Source organism: Nesoenas mayeri (assembly GCF_963082525.1).
Source record: "Nesoenas mayeri genome assembly, chromosome: Z".
NCBI classification, from domain to species: Eukaryota; Metazoa; Chordata; class Aves; order Columbiformes; family Columbidae; genus Nesoenas; species Nesoenas mayeri.
In genome coordinates, this window is record NC_137542.1 from 69,560,251 (window position 1) to 69,576,833 (window position 16,583).

The 16,583-nt window shown below is 46.1% G+C and overlaps 1 protein-coding gene across 1 annotated transcript in view; it reads right to left on the reverse strand.

Moving 5' to 3' along the window:
• Window positions 1-355: 355 nt before the first annotated feature.
• The window catches only part of LOC308051683 (ubiquitin-conjugating enzyme E2 R2), a 53,980-nt gene continuing 37,752 nt past the window's right edge, over window positions 356-16,583 (reverse strand). Inside the window, exons 2-5 of the mRNA XM_080362266.1 lie at window positions 13,091-13,177; window positions 9,371-9,468; window positions 2,566-2,700; window positions 356-1,303 (exon numbers count right to left, since the gene is read on the reverse strand). Coding sequence (XP_080218392.1) covers window positions 1,084-1,303; window positions 2,566-2,700; window positions 9,371-9,468; window positions 13,091-13,177 — 540 coding nt within the window. The 3' untranslated portion in view covers window positions 356-1,083. The remainder of the gene's footprint in view (window positions 1,304-2,565; window positions 2,701-9,370; window positions 9,469-13,090; window positions 13,178-16,583) is intronic.

Sequence of the window (16,583 nt, forward strand, 5' to 3'; positions counted from 1 at the left end):
AGAGCCGCACACACCGGCCCCACGGCCCCGACGAGCAGGGCTGCGGGTACCAGCGCTCGCCGACAGACACAAGGTCAGGCCAGCGCTGCGCGGGGGCTGCGGGACACGGGGGCTGCGGGACGCAGGGGCTGCGGGACGCAGGGGCTGCCAGCGAGCAGGGCAGGGGCTGCCGCGCTCACCCTCTGCCAAAATGAGTTCGGGACGAACGCTGGCGCCCGGGGCAGGGGGATGCATGTCTGTCCTCCTCCCCCTGGAGAGAGGCAGCAGCGCCCAGCAGCATCGCTAAACTGACCTTCCTCAGCCCCAACCTAGTCTGAAAAAACAACAATTAAAAAAATAGCAACCCAGGGCTCAGTTGTACAGACGTGAAGTGTTAAGTGTTTATTTTAGGGTTCATATCACAAGCCTTTTCCAGAGACAAAGCTGATTGTGCCCTCCAGGGCTCCAGGGACCAGAGCTATTTTCTAACTTGAGTAGGCTGAAAAGGAATACTGTACCTTTCAGTAACATCCCACCAAGCTCAACACACAGTAGCTTCACACTCTCCGCCCCACACCTTATAAAGGAAAAGCCACCACCACAAGGCTAAACGAATGTACACACGCTACTATTGTAAATGGAGCAGCTAAACCTTGGCAATTTGCTTTGTGTGGATTTTTTTTTTCTTCCCAGTAAATGCAGCACTTGAACTCCCAAAACTCAGCTTCCAATGGGTTTGTTCCAGCTTTAAATACATTAAACATCTCAATGCAAGACTGTATTTAATTCAAGAATCTAAACGCGAGCAAACCTGTTTCGCTGTGAGCGTTTCATAGAGAAGTGAAAAGGGGAGTTTTTCTTTTTTAAAAAGAAATCATGATACAGTGATGAAAGGGTTAAGAATGCAAGAATTCAGACATTCTGTGGAGGGTCTCTAAGAGGTCCATAAAAAAGGAGCAAACAGATCCATACAACAGGAGACAGCAGGAGACAAAAAGTTTTTTTGATCCCCCCCCACACTTTTTTGCTGGACTGCTGCTAGGTTACCGCTGCTCCCTTCTAGCCTGAGTCGGCAGGGCAGTACAGGGGTGTAGAGGGAGCAGGTCACGACTCCTCGTTGCCAGAATCATCATCGTCATAACAGTCGGCGTCCTCCTCCTCCTCGTCTTCGTCATCAATGTCGTCATCGTACAAGTCGTCATAAAGCAAATCCGAACTGTTGTCATTGGAAGGCACTTTAGTTTTGATGCAGTACTCTGCCAGCGTAGTGGGGACCTTCACGCCATCCTTCTCTGCCTCGGCTTTGGTAGCCAGAACCTGTTTCCTGCGGGGAGGACACACAGCCGTGAGCAGGGTGAGTGCTGGGCCAGCGCCGCTGCCCCAGCCCAGCGCCCCGAGCCGGGACACCGGATGTTCGGCTCAAGCGCCACCAGCAGCACTACAGCAGATCTAATTCCGGCAGCCCCGGGCTCTGGAGCGCGCCAAGGGTGCTGGCGGCACGCACGCGCTCAGCAACATATGGAATCAGTTACTGTGCAGCGCTGCGGTGCGAGAGCGCGGCCAGAGCTCAGAGCAAATCCCACCCCGTTTGCTACAGAACGGACGGTCAGGGGTTTCCTAAGACAACTTGTGACTCCACCACTGATGGCTCCACCGCCGCGCTCAAAGCCGCAGCTCTCTCACACACACACGCACACACACGTGGCAGCGCTGAGACGCTGCTGGAGGGTCAGAGCGCAGACCAGGGTTTGCCATGGCCAGGACAGGCGCTGCAGCCTCCGCCGCCTCCCGGCAGCCGCAGGAGCAGAGCCGGGCCCCTCGCCCCGGCCCGCTCACACTCGTCGTGTTTACAGAGCACATCCAGCTCCACCAGGGCCAAGGGAGCTGGAGGGGACTGAGAGAACCTCCCAGCCAGGCTGCTCGCACACACCGACCGCCCTGCAAAGCTCCTCCGGGGGTACAACCTGCCTGCCCGGCTTGCAGAGCCCGTGCAGATGTGACCCATCACCAGCCCAGCGACAGCGGCCCCATGGGCTGCCCATCCCCAGCTCTAGTTCACATCGTCTCCCTCCAGCGCCTGAAGAGCCTAAGGACAGCCTTAGCCTGAACCGTGCTTCCAGCTCATCTAACCCAGCTCTGCAAGCACTCGCCAGATCCCACTGATCTTCCCGCAAATTGGAGGGACAAGATTATGATTCATGAGTGCACTGAGCGCAGAATTAGTGGGATGCAGTCAGTTTGAATCACATCCCAAGAAATGCAGGCAGCACTCAAAGGCAAGCGGGGACTTCAAATGGGATTTTACTAGCAGCCAATAGGTTTTGCAGAGCATCAAGCCAGATTAGTCAAAAAAAAGAACAATTTGAAGAGCTATCAGCCTAGTTCTGCTCCAGAAGTTTGCACTGCTTCTGTGTGCTGAAAAACCTAGAGGGACCAGAAGCATGAACTTGGAATACAATGGTAAAACCCATTTCCAAAGAAGCGACCACAGTGAGAAGTTGATTACAGCAAGTTCTGCAAGCAGCCTGTTTTATAGGATTCAAAGTGGGAGGCTGGCAGCACAGCATCCCACATGGCACAGCTTACCTTATGATTTCAGCATACTCCTTGTCTTTTCCTTTACTGTCCCTCCATTTCCTGAACATGACGGACGCATCCACATTGGCAGGAGAGAATGTGTTGGGCTCATTAAGCAAAGAGATTACACTCAGTAAGATAGTCCTGAAAAAGGTAACCACAAGAGCAGAGTCAGAGCTAACGTGTTCACAGCCTCTGGGTGCTGATGACTTCTTTACATCATGCATCAGTAACCTGTTTAAAGGCAAAACTTAAGCTAAGAATAATAGCTGAAGTGAGAGCAGGTGTTTATGGACTTCAGACCCTGGCCACCGGCACAGGGAAGGTGACACTAAATGAACCTCAAGGACCGAACCTCTGACTACAGATCATCGTGTCTGTGCACATGCTTGTAGAGGGCTGGCAGCTAAATCTCAGATCAGGCAAAATTCAGCTTATCCACACTACCCATGGACAGTGTGGGACTGGAAACCTGCTTGGTGAGCCTATTACTCATGATATATTGGAGTTCTGTGTCCAGTTCTGGGCTCCACAGTTTAAGGATAAGGATTACTGGAAGGAGTCCAGTGGTGGGCTACAAAGATGATTAGGGGTCTGGAACATCTTATGAGGAAAAACAGAGAGCTGGGTCTGTTGAGCCTGGAGAAGAGAAGCTGAGAGGGGATCTCATCAATGTTTATAAATATCTCAAGGGTGGGTGTCAAGACAATGGGACCAGACTCCTTTCAGTGGTGCCCAGCGATAGGATGAGGGGCAACGGGCACAGACTAAAGCACAGGAGGTTCCATCTGAATATGAGGAAAGACTTCTTTACTTTGAGGGTGCCAGAGAGGCTGTGGAGTCTCCTTCTCTGGAGACATTCAAACCCACCTGGACACCTTCATGTGTGATCTGCTCTGGTGAACCTGCTTTAGCAGGTGGGTTGGACTGGATGATCTCCAGAGGTCCCTTCCCACCCCAGCCAATGTAACTCCTGGCAGACGCGGTGCCTTCCCAGACTTCCAGCGGCAGCGCAGAGCCACGGGCTGCTCCGCTCTGCTGTCATGTCCTCCTCACCCAGACCCTTCTCCTGCATTTCCCACCATCCACCGCAGGTCAGAGACTCAGCCCTTTGCTCCTCAGACAGGGCCACCACCAGCACAAAACTCAACAGCAAGTCTCATCAGGCAGCTCCACACACCCGGCTGTAGCAACCACCGCAACAGCTTCACTTGTCCCAGGTGGTCCTGCTGGCAACAGCTTTTGATATAAATGAAAGGGAAGAACAGAAGGCAAGGAATAACTCTTGAAATACAGCAGTACAAAGCAGCTGCTTTGCAGAGTTTGATCAGAGGAGACAACAGCCCCAGCTGTACTGGCACTGATTTAGGGGCACACCCCGAGCAGCGTGTCCTGAGCACATCTACCACATCGTCTATCTGGGATACAATTCCAGGAAACGCTTGGTCATTTGGATGCTGAGCTTCTTGAAAAGTTTTAAAAGGACACACTTGTGTCTGGCCAGACTGTTCAGCACAGCTATTAGGAGTCTCTCCTACAATTTATTTTCCAAATAATAATTCAGGATGAAACGAGGACAGCAGCTCTGGAAAAGACAGTCTGGTCAGATTGGAGTGATGGGCAGAAGAGAGATAATGTTTTATCTCAACAATTCATTTAAAATGCTTTGGTTCTCAGCAAACAGGCTGTAAGGCCAGAATGCCAGCTCCAGCATCACTGCAGCAGCTTCACTGTAGAGCAAGGGAAGGCCCAGGACAGTGTCTGGATTTACATCTGCTCTACCACACTTCCATCAACAAAGCAAGGAGAAGCTTAGTTTCCACTGTGGTGCCCTAAAGCCAACGTAAAGCTATTTAAATACACCAAGGTTATTGTCTTTCAGAGACGAAGCTCTCTGCACTCTTCATTCCCGACCAGCACGTTAGTTCAGCTCCATCACTGCCGATACCCTGAGCGCTGGACATCCTTCTCTGACCCAAACCCTCCCTACAGTAGGTCAGAAGCTGAACAAGGCACACAAACAAGAAGGGAACCCCAGCATGTGGGATCAGGCAGGATTAAACCTACAAAAATAACTGAACCATGCAGGACAGAAAACATCCTCAGCATCACCAGATACCAACTGCACTGGACTGGATACAGACTGACCCTCTGCAATGTTGTCAGGGGTCTTTTTCTCCCTTGGGTGAGGTTGCTCTACTGTGTTGTTTCATTCAAGTTGTTCACATAAGTGGGGATATATAAGTTTTTCAGCTGCCATGCCACTTCAGGTGTCTACAGTGCTGTTTCCTTGGTCAGAGCAAGCCCCTCCACATCCCTTTATCAGCAGAGCCACCATCAGAAGCTTGAGGAATCAGACTCATTCAGTGCCTTTTTGTCTCCATGTATCAACAGAAGGCACAGACAGATGAATTTCATCTAAAACAGACACTACTCAGTGATAGCACACATGGGAATGGTTCAAAGCTGCATCAGGAGACGTTTAGACTGGACATTAGGAAGCATTTCTTTACCAAGAGGGTGGTCAAACACTGGAATAGGCTGCTTAGAGAGGTGTTGGATGCCCCAAGCCTGCCTGTGTTTAAGAGGCATTGGGACAATGCCCTTAACATGCCTGAACTTCTGGTCAGCCCTGGAATGGTCAGGCAGTTTGATGGACAACTGAAATATCCTATTCTATCATGTAGAGCATCTGGGGCTCCCAACCAGCACATACTGTTATATACTGTGCTGAAAACAATTTGGTTTTTTGTTCCAGCTACTATCTACACTGTAGCCTTTCAGAGGAAGGTATAGATCTATCCTACCGTGTTTTTACTCTCCAATACAAAGTAAAACAGGACAGTGCAAGGATCTGGACAGTTTCTGCAACCACCTCAGTACACTAAAGCAGCCAAAAAGCCACCAAAAATGGGCATCCTCAGTAAACAAAGCAACAGCGAGCTGGGATGAGAGACATTCTCCTTCCCTCTGCCCTGGTGAGACCACACCTGGAATATTGTGTCCAGTTCTGGGCCCTCAGTTCCAAAGGACAGGGAACTGCTGGAGAGGGTCCAGCGCAGGGCAACAAAGATGCTGAAGGGAGTGGAGCATCTCCCATGTGAGGAAAGGCTGAGGGAGCTGGGGCTCTTTAACTTGGAGAAGAGGAGATGAAGGGGTGACCTCATTGATGTTTATAAATATGCAAAGGGTGAGTGTCACAAGTATGGAGCCAGGCTCTTCTCGGTGACAACCAATGATAGGACAAGGGGTAATGGGTTCAAACTGGAACACAGGAGATTCCACTTAAATATGAGAAGAAACTTCTTCTCAGTGAGGGTGACAGACACTGGAACAGGCTGCCCAGGGGGGTTGTGGAGTCTCCTACTCTGCAGACATTCCAACCCGCCTGGACATCTTCCTGTGTAACCTCATCTGGGTGTTCCTGCTCCATGGGGGGATTGGACTGGATGAGCTTTTGAGGTCCCTTCCAATCCCTGACATTCTGTGATTCTGTGGCATCACCTGCCTTCACAAGATACTGATGCACCAAGATCTTGGAATACTGCTATCAGTAGCAGCCCGTGCACCTCTGAGACAGACTGAAGTGAGACAGGGAGAAAAGCAACTAAAATGGTCAAAAAAGCCCCAACTTTAAGCCTTGGCATCACTTCCTCATCAATCTTTAGGTTTCCATATAATGAAATACTCAAAATATGTGCACGGTAAGTAATTAATGCCCCAAACAGTTTTCTAACTGTGAGCTGAGGCTTGTCACCAACTCCTAGCCATACCACATGTATGAAAAAAACCAGCTTAATAGCCATGTCAGCAGAAGGACAGGTGATAACTTAGCAATACATAGCTTAAAACAGTATTTATGCTTTTTTCCCCCCTTTTTAAAAATCTGAACTAGAACTTTGAGAGGTTGCTTCATACTCGCTTGCACTTGGTACAGACAGATTGGATAACATTTACCTTAAGCTCAGAAAGTCAGATTACCAACCCGTCATGACTTCACGTAGCTAGGACTCAATTTCTCTTGAGCCTGTTTAACCTTGAAGCAGCATGTCCAGGAGGAACATTATTTGCTATAATTTGCTGACTGCTACAGTTCCCAGTCTCCTGCTGCGTTAGCTTTGGTTCAGCACTTTGCAGACTGTGTGTGTATGTGTGTGTGTGTGTTTTACAATCCCATTCCAAGGGCCAAGAATCCAATAAATCCTCCTTGCTAGATCTCTGCTTTGACAAAGGCTCTTTTCAAATTAGTTTCATGCAGCCAAGTTAAATGAAAGCTGAGTCAAACTATCCAACCACTCTTCTCAAATCACTGCGCTCCCTCAGGTGTGCTGTCTATCTGGGTTTAATCAATAAGTAACTAAGATTTCAAGTTGTGGAACCAACATCTAATAAATCACTCTGAAAATGAACACCATTCTCATACAAACGCATTGGAAGATTAGCAAGAAGTGCAAACACACTCAAGCAACTGCAGCAGGGATATAAAAAACCCCCACATATACACCACACTGATTGTCTTTTGGCCTTGTGTGCTTGACAAGCATTAGGTTGGTGAAAAATTGCAGTTTTTGCATTGTTGAAATTTGCTGTTTGATATTGAAATACATTCTTAAATGTTTTAATGCGCTTTTCTTGCTTTATGTTTTTTTTTTATACTGATTTATTACCTGCTGTTTATTTTATTTTAGACTATGGAAATGTTAGACAGAAAGCAAATTTGAGCTCTTATTCAAGTTTAAAATGTGGGGTAAAGCAGCAGAGAACTCAGAACACCAACAAGGCATTTGGTCCAGGGACTGCTAACAGACATACGGTCCAGTGGGGGTTCAAGGAGCTCCACAAAGGAGCCGAGAGCCATGAAGATGAGGAGCTTAGTGGTGGCCAAAGTTGACAACAACCAATGGAGAACACTCAAACCTGATCCTCTTACAACTACATGAGAAGTTCCCAAAGAACTCAACATTGACCATTCCACGGTTGTTCAGCACTTGAAGCAAGCTGGAAAGCTGGAAAAGCTCAATAAGTGGGTGCTTCATGAGTTGACCAAAAATTAAAAAAAAAAATCATTGTTTTGAAGTGTCACCTTCTCTCATTCTACACAACAACTACAAACCATTTCTCGATTGGATTGTGACATGCAATGAAAAGTGGATTTTATACGACAAGCAGTGACAACCAGCTCAGTGGGTGGACTAAGAAGAACCTCCAAGGCAATTCCCAAAGCCAAACTTGCACCAAAAAAGGCCACGGTCACCAGTGGTCTGCTGCCGGTCTGACCCACTACAGCTTTCTGAATTCCCGTGAAACCATTCCATCTGAGAAGGATGCTCAGCAAATCCATGAGATGTGCCAAAAACTGCAGCACCTGCAGCCGGCATCGGTCAACAGAAAGGGCCTGATTCTTCACGACAGCACCCGAACACACAACACACAACCAGCGGTTCAAAAGTGGAACAAACTCAGCTACGAAGCTTTGTCTTATCTGCCATATTCACCTGACCTCTTGCCAACTGAGTACCACTTCTTCAAGGATCTCAACAACTTTTTGAAGGGAAAAACCAGCAGGATGCAAAAATGCTTTCCAAGAGTTCAAATCCCAAAGCATGGATTTTTATGCTACAGGAATGAACAAACTTATTTCTCAATGGCAAAAGTGTGCTGATTGTAACTGTTCCTATTTTGATTAAAGATGTTTAAGTCTAGTTATAATATTTAGAATTCCTGGTTCAAAACCACAATTACTTTTGCATTGACTTATAGAGCCTTTTGTGTTTAGATAACACAGGTCCATTAGAGACTCAAAGGCACCTTATTGAACATGCCCAAGATTCCCACTTTGCTGTGAAAAAGATCAAAGCACAGTGGAAAACTATGCCTGCTTTATTCCTTGAAATACAGGTAAAACCAGCAGGTTTGGTCATCTTCTAGCAAGGACTGAGCCCTGCAGTGCCATGTTCCCACTTGTGTGCCTCTGCCTGGGTGCATTTCTGGGGCTCCCTCAGTTATCAAGGTAACAACAATAAATTTACACTTTGCATTTCATCCCTGTTTTGTGGTTGTTCCTGCAACCTGCCTGTGTCAGCTCACACATATACTAAAAATCTAGAGACAATTATTTTAACTTTAGTCTGATTCATTATCCAAATAAGAAGTTAGAACAGGAAGTATCTTTCTTTAAGGTTTTTCCACTATGTCACTCACTACTCCAGCTGCACAGGTCACTGAGTTGCTACTTGATCTGAGCTTTATCAGTTCTTTACTGGCAATGTCTTGCAATGAAAATTAAATTCAGGTGGTGTTTAACAAAAGTGGACAGGTTAGCCTTGAATGCCTCTGGTACTCAGCAATCCTTCATTATTTTGGCAGGAAAAATAACGCCTGGCTAACTGCCCAAGATACCATGATGCAGGACAGGAGACAGACAAATACTGGAAGGCAAACAGTAGGTAGGATGATGACTACCTAAATGGGCCTGAATACTCAAAAATGCTCTTTTCCACTAGTGGTAACTTGGAGGAATTTGAAAAATGCAGGTGTAGGACAATACACTGGGAAATGATAATCTGAGACAATTTGGTTCAAGAGCATGAAACCCTGTGAACACAAGTCTCCACATTGCTATCCCAGCATCAAGACACACAGCACTCCAGTATCTTTAGACAGCTTGATAAGTCTGGTTCCCAACCAGCTGAAGCCCTAAAGCCCATAAAGTCTTAAATTCCATTCCAAACCTCTCCCAGCACAGGCTTTAGTCTTAGAGAGAGACAACAGGCCTTTGAGATCACCGCTGTGCATCATGGATTCACACTGTTACCTGACGTTTTGGGTAGGGTTCCACCTCTCGGATGGCAGCTCTCCACTTTGTGGGTCATCTACAGGTGGGTGAAGAATTGAAATACATACATCTCCATTCTGCAAGAGAGAAACGAAAGCTAAGGATAGAGGTAGAGGGCTCACAACAACTCCACCACTCTGGTTATGTCTGAGCAGTTTAACCTTGTTGATACGAATACCTCAAGTTCCAGTAAAAACATGCAAGAAATAAAACTCTTCTTAATTCTTCCTGAATCTACAGTATGTATACATTCAAAACCTTCCCTTGCTATTAATAAACAGAGTTAGTTTGCAAATTGGGACAAAACAATCTCAAGTCAAGTTTAAAGAATGTAGCAAAGTAAGCAAAAATAGTAATGAAGTCACATAAAACTAAATTGGTCTCCAGACAGCAAGTGCTGTCACAGCACCAGAACTAAGCTTTAGTCACAGGAGACCCAAAGTAGGGTTAAATTCTTTTTTTGTTCCCAGTGGTAGCTCAGTTAACTACAGGAATTTCTAAATTGAAAGGTTTAGTACTCTCTGCTAGCTCAGGTATCAAAATAATGCTTCTCCCAGGACACAGCGAGGTTGAACAGATGGTGTGGGGCAGGTTTACACTGCTCCCCCAGGACACAGCTGTTTGAAATATAAAAGCAGGAGATACTCTCTGAAGGACTCACTGAAAATCCCTTCCAGCATGCAAAAGGAAGAATATTTTGGCAGCATATGGAAGCCATACAGCCACGTAATCCTCAATCTGTGTTTCACTCACTAGTGTTATAGCCTGAATACAGATTTAAAGCTCCATAATGCCTACCATTTATAAACGCTTTAAGAAGCCTGTAAAACCAGTTCTCCACCAGCAACAGCAGGTTGACATGATTGCTTTGTGGGAGTCCTGCAGCAGTATTCACCACAGCTGATGTTCACTGTTGGAGTCAATTCCAGGAGCTCGTGGGGTCCGAGTGCCTTACCGCAGGAAGGGGTGAAGGTGCAGACGGAACCCAAGGCCACCCAGCAGATGTTGTGTCCCCAGGCCCCGCTTCTCCTCACAGCCAGCTCCTGGGATGACTTACAAGCCCCCAGGGGCAGCCATGGATCAAAGCTATAGACAGCACCAGCTCACCTGAGGGGCCTCCCAAACATTGCAACTCACCTTGATTAACCATGACATCTGTTTTATAGTCAAACAAGATCGTACTTCAACACTGGAGGCTTGTGATCAGTAGCCAGACTTCAGTGGCTTGCCAACCCTCCCATCTAGCAAGCTCCCTTTATTCTGAAGCAGGTTTTTATCAAGAACACAACTATACAGAGCAACATAGCACCTGGAGCTGCTGAATACCCAAGCACCCACTTACATTGCCGGAACAGTTTGCCACAACAGAGCAGTTCCATCTTTAGGCATCCAACAGGTTTGTGCAATCTATAAACATTTTTTAATATCCTACTAAGGTAAAGTTAACCTAGCCAGTGTTAGTTTATGTTCCAGCCTGTTCTGGCTTTATTAAAAATCTCCACGAGTTTACCCAGTTTATTCTTTAACAATCTCCTGGGAAAACACGGCACTAGTGGCCAGGAGAAAGCAGCACAGCACTTGGGGGAAGTTCCTCAAGCAATCAGGTCAGCAGCGTGTGGACTAGCAGATATTTGGCAATATAAAACTACAGAGGGAAACAAGAAGTTTCCCTCTTCCAGCAATCAGTGTTACACATTTGGAAAGCCACGCAGGGCAGCACTGCCTTACAGAATCTGGAAGGGTAAATGTGTCATGGGACCCAGTGAGTTCCGCACAAGGTTTTAGCGACCAGTGTAGCCAAGGAGAGCCTTTCCTTAGGTACATTTTTGAAAGAAATAAACAAGTTAGATGGAGTATTTATCTGCCAATGGGAAATAACCTATACTTCCATCTGCAGTGATAACAGTCATGTCATAAAAACAAAGCACAAATGTTGTTTCACCAAAATTTAACTAGATGACCCAAGTAAACTGGAGATGGGGAAACCACTCGAGTTACTCAAGTCCCATTGCACAGAACTGGAACATCAGCCCCAACCTCTTCATCTAGTCCCACCAGCAGACTCTGTAAATCGCTACTTTCTTTCATCATCTTTGCACTTTTTTTTCTCCTCCTGACAAACCCTCAAACCTCAAGCTCTTTGCTGATTTATTCTCAGTTTCAGCTGTAGTTATCCCACTGCCTCATCTTCATTGCTTAAATGTTGTTTCCAAAACAAGCTGCAAGCTGCTTCAGATTCCCTCAGCTCCAAGAAATACCGCTATGAACACAAAGTACAAAGCTGAGAGCTGGAGCGTTTGAACAGCAACCCCAAAATACACCAATCAAGCTTTGGGTTAGTTTCTTCAGTTGTCTCTAGAGCAAACTTTTCATCTTTACCACCAGGGTTGGGAGAGGTCCTTTCCATTTTGGTAACCATTTCCCACTCACCTCCTGCATGAGAAATTCTGGATTCAGAATGAACAACCTCAGTACAGATCTGCAATAATCTGCAGGTCTCAAAGTTGTCTTTATTTATAGATCAAACTCCCATATAAGTGAAACAGAGCCTTAAAGAGAAACACCATCCTTGGCTACATGCAAGATTCTGCACTGAGTCCAAAACTTAAGTCAGAAGTCTGTCAGATGACTCAATTCAGATGTTCCTGGGCTTAAGGCAATCCTCCTGAGCACCTAGTAATTAAAGCTGGTTACTACCCTGTTCTGCACTGAAGTCTGGAGAGGCCTTTTAGCCATTTATTACTAAGCCATGAGTGCAGTGTTCACCACGACATTTGAAGCACACTCATTCCATGCTGTACATTTCAGCAGCAAAAAATGCCCTTCCAAGACATCATCTGAAGCAATTATTTGTTCACAGCAAGAACAAGACTGTTTTAAAGTGGAGCCAAAGGAAGCATGCAAACCTCTCACAGGAAGACCTGTGATAAGGCAGCAGAGCTACATCAACAGGAACATTTTGACAGTTCTTTAGCTCCTCAAAGTACTCAACCAGTACTCCCAGTAGGCTGACACTTCTCTAGGATATCCAAAAGTTTAGCAGGATTTGACTGGCCTCCACTAGAAGTCAAGCTTTGAGCCAAACCAGGCCTTTGGCCTTCAAATACAGCTCTATGAAACTTGGTAATTTTGAACCAATCGCTCCTATATAAAACCATTCCCATTCTGGACCTGCTATGTCATTGTACCAGGGTCCAATTACAGACTCGACAGCCACACACTGAACTAAGGGCCACTTCAAACTGGGAAATCAGTCAGAGCACCCCAAATCCAGAGTCATTCATTTGTAGGCCGACTGCTGCAGAAGACTTGTTTTCCCTTAATTTTCCTCTCAGCACACCATTTGGTAGGATAAACTCAAATTAAAATGTACTTGAACTGCATACAAACAACTCAAGCTCAACTATCACAGCACAGTAAGACCCCACTCACCAACCTTGATCTAAGAATATATAAAAATCCCCCAAAATCACCAATGCTCATGGCTTTGTGCCTGCTGCACTCACAGGTATGAGAATGACCCCATCCCTGCCTACAAGAACAGCATTTCCTACAACATGTAGATTTAGCTGTTCAGCCACAAAACTGGCATTTAACACCAACAGCTGACCACGTTAGTTATGGCTAGAGACACTATCTTGGTACCTTAGGAAAGCCTTCTCACATGCCTGAGGAACACATTTTCAAAAAAAAGCTTACCTCATAAATGTTGGGGTGCCACATTTTGGTCAGGAATCTGAAGGTAGGTGGTGAATATGGATAGTCAATAGGAAATTTAATGTGAGCCTGGAAAAAAGCAAGATATTTTAGCTATGAAACAGAACAAAAGAGATCAAAAAGCAACCATTACAGCGAAAAACTGGAAAAAAAGAATCCATCAAGGCTATTAAGTTGTTCATTTTATATCCCAGTGTCCATCTGGCCCCACAGTAGAACTCTATACAGTTTACTATGAGCAAAACACCAAGTGAACAAGAAAAAAAATCAAAACACCAGGACTGACATGGGCTGGTAATGCTCAAAAAACAAGGCAAAATGCATCTACCATATCCTAATTCAGGAAGCACTAACCAACAACTGTTGTTAAACAGTAGATTTGAAAAGCTTCAACTCAAGATACTACTTTCTGGGTTCAGAAGCAGGCTAAAAATGTTTGCTAAGGTGATTAGACCTGTTTTACATTTGACAGTGCAAGTATCTGAACTTACTCTTTCTGTGCAGAAAAGAACACTTGTTAGGTACTTCCTCTACTGAGGCCCAAGGTTTTACCTTTCCTGTGTGAGAGTTAAGCTGGTCCATCTACCCGTGTTCCTAACAACATTTCTTGCCACCACAAGCATTTCCCAAGTCTGAATACCATCTGTGTCTGTTTCATGAGTCAGTGCAACTTGATGAACCAAATATTGATGAGGAATGACAGCGAACATCACCTTCCAGTGCTTCTGAGGTCAGCAACCAGTTGCACGGCAAGACTCTCAGAGCTGAGTCGGTTGTGGGAAGATACAGAGATCACAGCACTGGATATTAACCTCTCCGTGCTGTCCTGCCATTCACGGCAGCCAGAAAAAACATACAGTAGGAAAAGGGCTGAATCTGGACTCCCCTCCCCTCTGAAGGGGAACTCATGTGCTGCTTGCTGCACTGAGGAGCACAGACCTTTCCCCTGGCACTGCTCAACCCACTGAGGAAGTCCCACCACCAGCCTAGCATGGGACCTCCAGAGAGCCATCTCCTGGCCCTGCACCACAGCTGGGCTCACATGCAACTGAGAATGCAAGAGAGATCCCAAAAGAAAGATGCACACAGTGAGAGCAGGATTCCAGGCCACCCCCTTCCACTTAAGCATCTAGCCATGCAACTCAGACACAGGGTGCTCACCTTGTTCAATGGGACAAGCTATGGGAAGTTTCATTTGCAGAAACAGATGCAGCAACCAAAAACTGGATTACTGAGCGATTAAGTACCTAGCTACAGTTTTACTCACAGATCAGCATATGCCTTTGCCTTGCAGCCCAGATTTTATGGGGCAAGAGTGCCAGGCAACCAAAGAAAAATAAAGGTTTTCTGTTCACCTTTATGAGATGAATTCAGCAGCTCACATGGCTTTACATTCCATACATGCCTGCTCATGAAACTGACTGTGCGTGTGGATGTTACAGCAGCACCAAGCCTGGCATACTCACAAAAGATTTATCTGCTTAAACAATCCCAGCCCACAGCTTAAGGTGAGTTACAAGAATGGCACTGCTCCAAGAGCAAGTGGATGCCTCTTGTCTCCATGCCACCACAGAAGAGAGCGGCTGCTGCAGTGAGGACACGGCTGGCTCTGCAGTGTGCTGCCCTGCACTGGTAACACAGCAGGGATTCACCCAGGGCAGAGCAGGCTCACTGCAGCTCAACTGCTTCCATCCCGGAGCTGCAGACTCCTCCGGGCCACTGCAGTTTTCCCAAGAAAGCCCATTCCTGTGCTGACATGTACTTTCATGAAATCCAAGACAAAGCAGCCCAGGGACAGATTAAAAATGCAAGAGACAACAGAAACTCAGGGTTGAGCTACCTACAAGATTTCTTGGCAGAATCAACGTGTCTTCTACATAGGTATAGTTTCTATGCAAGCAAAAAAAAAAAAAGGCATACTGCTCCCAGTGTACCGGCATTACCGTGTTTATATCCCCCATACGTGCTCAAGGAGCTGATGGTGCAGGTCTCATTTCCCTCAGTAAAAACCCTCTGCTCTCAAATTGTCTAACCCTGAGGATTTTGTCTCAAGACCAGTGCAAAGGCTGAGGCTGCAGCAGTTATAGTCTCCATATGTGATACAGATTCACACAGAAGACTGTTTCAGACTTCTACATCCTGGTATGCAGACCCAGCTCTTTGACAGAAAAGGGCTATCTGCCTGCCCAAAATAACAATCATTACAGAATCAAATAAAGCTAGCGTTTTGCCACATGAAGGATGCCTCTTGTGCTCTGGCACCAGAGAACGCAAGTGAAGAGAAATTAGAGAAATCTTTTCTTCTTATGTGGAGGCAGCCAAGACCCATGCTTGCCTGTAATCAGTCACCTCTTTAAAGAAAGAGTCACATTATTGTTGATAAGCCATTTCTAAGCAGCCTGTATGTGTTTAGCACATTGAGATGTTAGACTGGAGTATACAGCAAGTGAAGTTTCTCTACACACCCAATTTCAGAGCCACCAAACCAGGAAAGCCCACATTACAGGATGGGATTTTTTTTCCAACACCAAAAGCAGCATCATTTTCAGGTCCCTATGTTGAGATCATCCAGAATTTGAAAGCGAAACTAAACACTTTTCCAGAGGCATTACAAAGAAGTCTCAAAGAATTACTCCACATCTCTTCTGTAAGAGAAAAAATGGGAAATTACATAAACCCACTCTGCTCTCACTGAATGCTATTTAAATGTGTAGCTGGCAGCAAAACAGTACAACATTTGCTCCTTCACCTTTCCTTCTCTGGAGGGAAGGTAGGGAAAGAGGAAGAACAATTCACAGGTCAAAAGAGAAACAGATTTAATGAAGTAATAGTAAAAGGAAAGTGATACAAAGCAAACACTTAGAATCACAGAATGATAGAGTCATTCTGGTTGGAAAAGACCCTTAAGATCGAGTCCAACCACAACCTAACTCTAGCACTAAACCATGTTCCTAAGAACCTAATCTATGCACCTTTTAAACACCTCCAGGTATGATGACTCCATCACTGCCCTGGGCAGCCTGTTCCAATGCCTGACAATGCTTTTCATGAAGAATTTTTCCCTAATATCCAATCTAAACCTCCCCTGGCACAACTTCAGGCCATTTCCTCTCATCCTATAACTTGCTACTTGGGAGAAGAGACCAACCCCCTCCATGCTACAACCTCCTTTCAGGTAGTTGCAGACAGTGATAAGGTCTCCCCTCAGCCTCCTTTTCTCCAGGATGAACAGCCCCAGTTCCCAAAGCTGTTCCTCAGACTATTCCTGACACACCAGGATGCTGTTGGCCTCTTTGGCCACCCGGGCACACTGCTGTCTCATGTTCAGGTGCTATCAATGAACACCCTGAGATCCTTTCCCATAGGGCAGCTTCCCAGCCACCAGAACACACACTTGCAATAATCAAGTCCAGAAGATGGACACTGCTGTTCTCCACACCTTTACTGTGCTCGCAGTGAGGCACACGGAAGGTTC